This window comes from Sardina pilchardus, chromosome 14 (genome assembly GCF_963854185.1).
Source record: "Sardina pilchardus chromosome 14, fSarPil1.1, whole genome shotgun sequence".
In the NCBI taxonomy this organism is placed as follows: Eukaryota; Metazoa; Chordata; class Actinopteri; order Clupeiformes; family Clupeidae; genus Sardina; species Sardina pilchardus.
Window position 1 is genome coordinate 30,698,099 of NC_085007.1, and position 9,772 is coordinate 30,707,870.

The 9,772-nt window shown below is 47.9% G+C and overlaps 1 protein-coding gene across 5 annotated transcripts in view; it reads right to left on the minus strand.

Moving 5' to 3' along the window:
- The window catches only part of arhgap24 (Rho GTPase activating protein 24), a 112,694-nt gene that overhangs the window by 24,852 nt on the left and 78,070 nt on the right, over nt 1-9,772 (minus strand). The window contains exon 1 of one of the 5 annotated variants that reach the window (XM_062554137.1): nt 8,340-8,519. The exons of the other annotated variants lie outside the window; for them this stretch is intronic. Within the exon in view, the coding sequence (XP_062410121.1) occupies nt 8,340-8,361 (22 nt within the window). The 5' untranslated portion in view covers nt 8,362-8,519. Of the gene's footprint in view, nt 1-8,339; nt 8,520-9,772 lie in introns of those variants that run through there. 5 annotated transcript variants of the gene reach the window in all.

Below are 9,772 nucleotides of genomic sequence, written 5' to 3' on the forward strand. Positions count from 1 at the left end.
AAGATGGCTAACGCTTAGCTGCAGAAATGAGACCCACACAAACACACGCGAGCAGCATTAGAATTTGTGCACTCAACAGATCCGCGCGAAAATGAGCACGGCGCCGCGTAACGGTCAGGGAGACCGGCGGGAGAGGGACGCGAGGGGGGGGGGGGGGGGACTGGACACGGTGTGCTCAGGGAAACACAAGGGAAGGAGAGAGTGCTGGAGGTTGCGCTGACGGAGGTAGAAAACAGGCGGCCGCTGAATGGGCCGTGATTGTTCAGCTGTTACTTCTGCCTCATGGTCCACTGCAGTGGCTCTTCTGCTGGGCCGGCTCCCAACAAAACACAGGCTCGCGCTGTTTGTCTTACAGGATCCATGCGGCGGCCAATGTAAACCGATGCACAGCAACATGGAATGCTCCCCCTTACAAGGGCATGCTTGCATAAGGGCAGGGATTAAACACTTCCAACGTTTACATTTCGGAGCGAATACTGCTGAGCCCAAAGACTGACAAAAAAGGAGAGGAAGCTGAGGCTTTTTTCATTAAAATGTTGAGAAGATTATTTATGTCTATACACCTCTGAACTCTTGCACATACATTTGTTACCAATTTGAGATCCATTTCAGTTGTCAATCAACAGGAGGTCACGAATCTAGTGGTTCGTATTTGTGTAAAACTTAAAGACAACCCAAGTATGTCTCCATAATTTGACAGCAATGTCATCCTCCACTGAGCTAATATTTGAGGAGTACTCCAGTGAATGAGCTGACAAGATGGCAGACATTCCTGCTGTATCAGATGTAGATAAACTTCCAGGTTTTTTGTCTCCTGGTTTGACTTCATGAATGGTTAATCCCTTGGCCTGTGTGTCTGCCACGATCACTTACACTTGCTCCTCTGAGGACTGGGCCATGGAGCAGATCAGGTTCATCAGACACACACACACACACACACACACACACACACACACACACACACACACACATACACACACACACATACACACACGCACACAGGTTCATGTCAACACACATGCTAACATGGGGGGCTCCAGGAGACTGTCTCCACTGGCTCCAAGCACTCTTTGTGCCCCAACTCCACCATCCTGTAACAGAAGGAGCCACAATGCCCATTCGATAGCCACTGAAGCGGGCCGAAAATCAGAGAGGTCAGGTCAGGGGTGAGAGGTGACACGGGTTGTTTTACGCTGGACAGTCCCACCTGGGTCGAAGGAGCCCAAAAGGGAAGAATCACTGCACCAAATCGTGGACAATAACAAACTCTTCAGGACAAAATACGACACCACTTAGCCCCTGCCTGTGTGCTTGTGTGACAGCGCGAGCATGGATTCTGGCTAGGAAGTGTACAGTTACGCGGTCGCTGGGTTCACGACCGTAACTCAGTAGCAAATTTAAATTGCACTTCCTCCAGCCAAAAGTCACTGCAGCAACACAGCAACAACAAAACAACAGTGAGCAATGTGACTGCTCTCCGCCCCCCAACCCCCTCCCCATTTTTAAAAAGAGAGACAAAAAAGAAAGATGCAAAATAGAAAAATGAAAGCAAACTGTTTACATATCAACATAATTACGCCTTCCACTGCTTGAAGTGAATGATTATCTATTTGATCACAGATCAGGCCCTCAGCAGTCTGCTGAAGATTAGCTTCCGGGACCTAATAAACTCTGTCAGAGCAGCACACACATACACTTCTGCTTGTTGATGACATAATGGCTCCTGGAGCCACCAGGCCGTGGCAATCTGTCAGCAGGGCAGTGATCAGTTTAATCTTGTCACAATCCTCAACTGTTCTGGCAGAGCCGGCCTCATCAGATCTGATTACCCAGACCAACTGATGGCCCTGAAGCACAGCACGCCCCTCGGCACACATGAAAGCTCCATGGGCCATGAGATCACCTTCACTGACCTGTTTATCTCACTGGTGACTGTTAAGAAAAGGAAAATGGACTCGGCCCCTTATTATGGTGCCAGGATCCAGGCTGCTTCTCTTGTCGCTATGACAGAGTGGTTTGTTGTGATGACAAGCCAGTTCCTTGAGATCATGTAGACAGCAAATATAGTCTCTGGGTTATGTTCTTTATGGTTGAACATTATGCTTACATATACAGTACATGTGTGTTTATAGCTCAGGTGGAGTCACGCTATGTCTCTGATTGGCCATCCATACAATGTCCCCACAGACGCCACGAAGTCATGATACGACCTCTAAACGTCCAGACAGCTTGGTCAGTTCCTGCGAGTGGATTAAAGAGTGGTGAACGTGCCCTAGCGTAAGTGTTGAAGACACGCAGCTGTTCTCTCTTAGTTCAATGCTAAGTGGACAACAACACTGGCCTCTGAGGAGAGAGACGCTCATGTAACACATTGAAGGCACAACAGATTCCTGATGCCTGATCGGTGGTGTGGAACCTCATTAATGCCCAATTGGCTAGTTTGGGAACATTGCAGTGGAAGTGAGCACATTACTGGACTCCACTTTAATAGACGGGCGGCAGGCCACTGCGTATAGTTCTGGCTTCTGGCTCGGCCATCGCACAGGGAAATGACTGGACACGGGACTTCCTCCCTCTCTCCATTTCTACTCAAAACCTCCATGGATATAATTGTATCAAATATTTATTTGTGTTGCCTGGTATGTGAACGTTTGATATGAACACCTCCACAACCGCAGCCATACTTTCTGCAGGCATGCTATTCTGGCAGCAGCCTTGGTAAGGTATGAGCTGGGCAACTGTTCCTGCCATTGCAACATATTGCCAGATGAGCATACATGGCCTCAGTAAATCTCCAGCTCGACAGCGCACACGTAATTGAACACAATCTATAAACCAAATAATAAATCTGGCAGGGTTTGCCTCCCCTCCCGAAGAGATATTAAATTCCACAGAAATGCGCTCTCAGGCTCACACGTCAGCTCATTGCATGAAGCCATCCAGCATGTCCGGCTGAAGCAATTTTCTTGCTGTAGCACCAACCAGCCTAAAGAACACTTTGACATAAAATCCATTACACCTTTTAAAAGCAGTAGGAAAATATCCTCCATCCAAACATGCAAAATCAAGCATATCTACATATTAATGGTAGCCACGGTTTGCTTGGGTTAGGAAAAAGTAAGAGTGTTGCTGTAGTAACTGCCGACAGAGGTAGATATCCGTGGCCTGATTTAAGCTCCCTGGCAATGAATTAATAAAATATTCAAAATATAATATTTAATGCCAGATTTCACTTCTCCCACGGAATAGAAACAGGTTGCTCCTCAGTGCTAAGAGGAAGAAAACTTGGAAGAGTATGAGCTTTCCCAGACAAAGAGTCCAGACTAGAGCCTGACCCAGGCTGTATTTCAACCGGATTGTTCTATGCCAAATGCAAATCAGACCAAGGATGTGGCCTTAATCTGTGCCTAGGCAACCAGCCCCATGTGTTTGGAAACATCAGGAGTTATCACAGCTCGAGACACATTCCAATACTCTCTAGAGACATACAGACGTTTCCGCTTGTTTGAGTCCAGACAAACATATCCACATTCAATGATTCGCAGATCACGTTGTCTGTAAGGAAGGTAAGAACTTCTGTTCCAAGATCCACGTGAGAGAGAGGAAAATGTCTATGTGTTCCACATTGCATCCTGCTTCACACCTGAGGTGCCAGTTGCAGAGTTTGAGACGGTTATGGTTTGTGAAGGATCTCCTGTGTGATACGCAGCTTCACAGTGGAGGGCTCTGCCGGAAACCCCCGTCACGCTCACCCTCCTACACCTGTTCTGAGACCGCGCCGCTCCACTCAACTGGAATCTCAGAGGCTGACAGGCTTTCTGTTCAGAATTACTGCTGGAGATTCACACAACCTGGGAAATATACAGCACCCAACTGAACACAGTTCATAATTAGCCACTTATCTCCAGCAACTATCAAAAAACATCCATTTTGCATTAGAAGAGAAGCAACGTGATTTGAAGTGGATGATTCTCATTAATCTCAAAGGGCTGTTTCTAAACAAAAAGCATCAAATTGACCAAGTAAGACGTGAAATGTGCTGCTTGTGGACACCGACTTGAAACGTGAGACTACGAGTACATGAGCCATGGAAAAAAACCTCCCCAAACAAGACGCAGTCACGTTCCCTGGCTGTAAACCGTTATACACTGATATAAGGTTTCTGTCCCGCTATATATAGGAGACACAAACAGTGGCAGAAAGGGAGACATATGCCAGGATACACACCCAGAGACCGAGTGAGTGAGAGAGAGCGAAAGACAGAGTCAGTCAGTGTCAGTTGGACTGACACAAACATTTCAGTTCACTCCGAGGCTGATTTTCTTATTTTCATTTGCAAAATCGCAAAATGTAAGAATACGCAGCGCGCTGCCCCAAGATAGAAGCTGTCAGACTGAACCATCAATCACTCCCGCAGCTCTGGAGCCTTGGCTGGGCGGACGGGAGGGGAGATGGACATACAAGGCATAGAGCTAAAATGCACACATCCACCAAGTGACAGCCCCGTCAAAACAAACCCTATGCAGCAGTCATGTGTGAAATAAATAACTGAACATTAACACTTTGACAGCACCAATACATAATAATGAACAGCTTGCCTTGAATAACAATAATATCAACTACTACAGCTGCTTCAAATGGATTTGACTTCTGCTTTTATCATCCCAGTTTGACTACTGAAACAGATGTTAAATTATACCCTTTCCACTACGTGGAGATATTAAAAAACAAATATCACAGCATAAACAAAAACATGTTTATCTGCTTTGGCACCACCATCCTTGGCATCCTTAAGGACACCTTTAATGAAAAAACAAAACGGCAATAACTGAATGTGCTGCAATTGCTGTAATTTGCAATAAATTAGCAAGCCAAATGGAGCTCTGATGAGGAGCCTTCCAGTGCTGCTCCATGTCCCATGGCTGCTGGTCTCTATGGGGAGCCTGTGTGTGTGTGGGGGTGTGTGTGTGTGAGAGTGTGTGTGTGTGTGTGTGTGTGTGTGTGTGTGTGTGTGTGTGTGTGTGTGTGTGTGTGTGTGTGTGTGTGTGTGTGTGTGTGTGTGTGTGAGCCCCGGGGCCTGACCGCAGGGCCCAATCACCCCCCGCTGCCCGCCCGTCCGCCCGGCCGCCAGCGGAAGCCCCTGCCTGTTGTGACAGCTCCAGGGCCGTGTCCGGCGGCCGGCCGTCAGATGGGCCTGATAAGCCTGTTTGTGCTGGACGCCCGGGGTGCCCCTGTCCACCTTGCCAGCCTACATCTGCCTTGTTTGCTCTGACAAAAAGCTGCCGAGCGCAGCAACCCTGCCTAAAGCCTGCCACAGCACGACAGAGAGAGCAAGAGAGTGAGACAGGCAGAGAGAGAGAGAGAGAGAGAGACAGAGAGAGGGATAGAGAGAGAGAGAGAGACAGAGAGAGAGAGAGGGAGAGAGAGGAAGAGAGGGAAACAGAGAGAGAGAAGATAGGGAAAAAGAGCGACTATGAGAGAATCGAATTGGAGTGCCGAAAAAAGTGCTGACAGAGGGGAACCAGGCCAAGCCGAGACTGGGCCAGCCAAAACACAGCCCATGATGTCATCCTTTATTTCTCTCAATGTGCTCAACAGAACCCCCTCCACTGATCTCTCCCCCTTCCAGCCAATCACAGCCACATGGGCAGTGTTGCACTGTTGTTCACAGTCATGCTCCCAAAACAAACACTTGTACTCCACACACATAAACATGGACGCATTAGCCCTCCACTCATACATCATACACATCTGTGGAGTGGAGACAATCATGTCTCTGGGTGCCATATAGATTTTTCCCCATCAAATCAAAAAGCGCTACATAATTCATGCTGTAAATGTTTCATCCAGGGTCCGGAGCACTCAGTGAGATGCATCCCCTGCAATCTACAGAAAAGCATTGCGTCACCACGGCCGTGCATTAGCCAGATTAGCGGTCACCATGGCGAAGCGATATGATCTTCCACACGGTCCGAGGCCTCCCTCACCCCACTGACCTGCTGGTGAGTCATCAGGCTGTAAGGTGTGAAGTTTCAGCTGTGAAAGTGAAGAGGGGGAGTGGACGGGCAGTGGACACCCCATAACGTCCACCTCACGGCCAGCGTCCTACTCCTACCCAGTAACAGCCCAGCCGTACAGTAAGGCTTTAGCATGGGGCTGTTGAGGGACAGGGCGTCCCAGCACCACTACATGTGAGGAGGCTCCCGGCCCCCAGGAGAGTAAAATTAGACCATGGGGCATTATGCTGTCAGTATCATGAAGCATTCCATCACCTGCAGCAGCAGCAAAGCCCCAATGAAATGCTACAGTATGCTAATGAGAGAATGATCAGGGTGCAAAAACGCAGAATCTGCACAACATCAAAACAACATAGTTGCCAGAGAGGTTGAAAATGTAAATGTATTCAAACATTTACATACCATCTGAAAACGGATATTTAAAAATTCTTTGATGGGGATGTTTTGGATATAATGATATGAATGTTCCTCAGATGAAGGTGTTCTGTGTTCTTAATGTCCTTAGTTCTGTTCTGTTCGAAAAAAAAACAGTCTCCTTTTACATTATTACAGTACTTGCATTTACCACATTGCATTAAATGTTACTTTGTTAAAGTGCACACAAAGTACTTAACGACTGGACTAGAGATTTGAATATGCAACAGTTTCAAACCTCTCAGTTTGTGCAAATGTTTTTTTCTTCTTCCCAAACGGGGAGTTTAAAAAGCCAGAGGGCACAAAGTGAGCTCCAGAGTGAGCATGTTCACTATTGGTAGGAATGGGAGATGTTTACATGCTTATCGGTGAGGTAAACAACCGCCTGCCACTGATGATGAAGCAGCCGTGCATCTGCACACGCTCAGGCTCATTCAACAGGACTCGTGTGGAGTGTGGAACTAATCACATCCATGTACTGCACATTAAGTGTAATATGAGGGTGTCCTATGAAATCTAAAGCAGTTCCTAAATCTGCCATAATGGCACAGTTCATAATGGCAGAGTTTTTCCAACATTTGTGTGCATTCTAGGAATCCCAGACAGAAAAGCATAAACAAATGTAACTGAAGGCCAGAAACAGTAAATTAGACTGAACAGAAATACAATGAAAATTTGGTTTTGACCAATGAAAATGTGTAAAAGGTATATGGAGAGGAGTTACATATGAATCCATTGATTTTTCTTAAAATAGTTTGAACGAACTAAAATAATCAAAACTTCAGTGAATGCTGTAGGCCAGATCTGCCTATGAACACAATGTAGTAATGACACATTGACTAACTGCCATCTGATTTTCACAGACCTCATGATGACAAGAAAATGACTGATCCAATCAGCTGGTCCGGTTTGGCAGAAGAAGTAAACACTACAGTACAGCTCACTTCCTGCCTCACATGGACTCAAGCCAACTGCAGTCGGACTTCAGCAGCAGTGTAAGAGAAGATATTCATGTCATCTGCTAATCTGATCAATTCCAGGCTGGAAACCCCCATGGTGGCGCTCTCTCTGTCCAGTGCCAAGTCCTTGAGCTCTCGTTTGGCTGACAAAGGGCCAAAGCAAGCCGTGGGAAAAAATGGACATGTTTGTGTTTTTCGCCCTTTAATAAAAGCATGTCGAATAACTTAATGGAGGAAAAAAGGGAAGAACTCTGTGTTCTTTCTCTACCATCTGTCGCCTTCGTGCTGGACAGACTCAAGAGCGTGGGCTGTGTACGCAAACATATCCAGATGTGTATTGCACTGTTAAAGCCATAAGAGCCTCGCTTTATGGAACCATTCCTGCTGATATATGTGAAGACACATCAAGTCCACGCCAGAGTGTTTACAATCCGGCTACTTCATATGGAGGACTATGAAGTTTCATGCCCAGTTTTTTAGCAAATTGTAGACATTTTTAAAATACCATTCAGGGAAAGAGAGTAAACATCTCAAGAACCATAACTCATCTGAAGCAATCTAACACAACACACCAAAGTATATCAACACAAGCTGAACGAGAAGACGAGAAACTCCAGACCAGGACCAAAGCAACAAAAAAGCTGTGATGGATTCATAAGGCAATAAATCAGATACACATACAGCAGCAAATATAAAGTGTCAAATGGAAGTCAATGTTGGGAATCTTCTCATGGTTTATGAGAAGGAAATATCATAAGTTATAGACAAGTTCAGACTCTTTTCCCAAAAGTCTACCAATAAGGAAGCCTTGAGCATTCATTGTCTACTCCCCCTTCTGTCTACACACACACACACACACACACACACACACACCTACGCACATGCTCACACCTGTTCCCCCCTGACAGCATGGCTGTAGACGAGTGCCGTGAGCACACATGCCACCCACCTAGGTTGGAGTTGAGGTCCATGGAGGGCTAGTGGGAGAGCGTCCAGTCTTCCAAGACGAGTGCGAGAGGAAGAGGTGCAGCGTGGACTGCCCCACACCGAGCAACTCATCTGTCCCTGCCTACAGCTCTCCGCTCCTCTCTTAGTCCTCTCTGTCTTCTGAATCACCCCAACGCTTCTTCTTCTTCTTCTTCCTCCTCCTCTTCTTCCTCCACCTCCCTCTCCTCCTCCTCCTCCTCCTCCACTCCACCGGCTCTTCCACCCACGCCTCCCCTCTCCCCTCCACGGGAATGCTCTCCCGATCCGCACGACGTGGCAGGAGTGGCAGGTAGAGCCTGTCAAAGGGACCACGCCGCCACTGCTGCTGCTGCTACAGGACAAGGTCAGGGCTGGGGCTGCTCTCCGCTGTCTGTGTGTCTGACCCAGCAGCAGAGACAGAGCGAGAGGTTCAACAACGAGAGAGAGGGAGAGAGAGGGAGAGAGAGGGAGAGAGGGGGAGGGAGAGAGGGGGAGGGAGGGAAGGAGGGGTGGGGGTGACTGAGGGAATGAGAGATAGAGATAGAGAGAGAGGGGGGAAATGGAGAGAGAGCAGGCTGCGGTGGGAAGCGTGAGAGCCCCAGATCAGATAGGGGGGCCAGCGAGGGTCCTGTGCTGTCTGGAGGAAGTGGCGGGAGGAGGCCGTAAATCCAGCGTCTTCAGCCCCCCACGGGTCTCGGAGGGGACCTGTAAATCTGCCGATCGAAGAGCAGGCACTCTGCCAAATGACTCACCCCCGCCGCGCTCTATAAATACAGAGCAGCTACCAGCGGCGCGCTAAGAGCCACCCTGTTCTCCTGCCCGCAGTAAAGCCACTCCATCCAGCATATGGGTGTTTAATAGCTTGCCCACTCAACTTCTTAATCCCATTTGAGCCAACAGGCAAGCCAAACATCATTAGCAGCCATTAAGAGGTATTAAAAATCTCCAGGCTAAATGGAAGTTATGACGAACCTTATGAATTCACCATGGCGCCGCTAGGCAATGCCATTGGTCATTTTTGGGGGGAAAGGAGAGGAAGAAGCTGAAATGAGAACTTGTAGTCCTGTTTACAACACGACTCTGAGAAGACTGAGAAGGGCTGAGTTGGGCTGTGCTTCACCTTTGCCTTCTTATATGCCACACCGAGTCTAAATATGCTTCAGGGAAGCAGGACGCTAATTTGATCCGTGTCCAGACCGCGTGTGTGTGTGTGTGTGTGTGTGTGTGTGTGTGTGTGTGTGTGTGTGTGTGTGTGTGTGTGTGTGTGTGTGTGTGTGTGCGTGTGAATGTGTGTGTGTGTGTGTGTGTGTGTGTGTGTGTGTGTGTGAGGGCGTGGGTGTGCATGTGCGTGCGTATGTGTACGTGTGTGTGCATGTGTGTGTGTGCATACTTCCTGGGGTCTTGAGAGATGTGTGT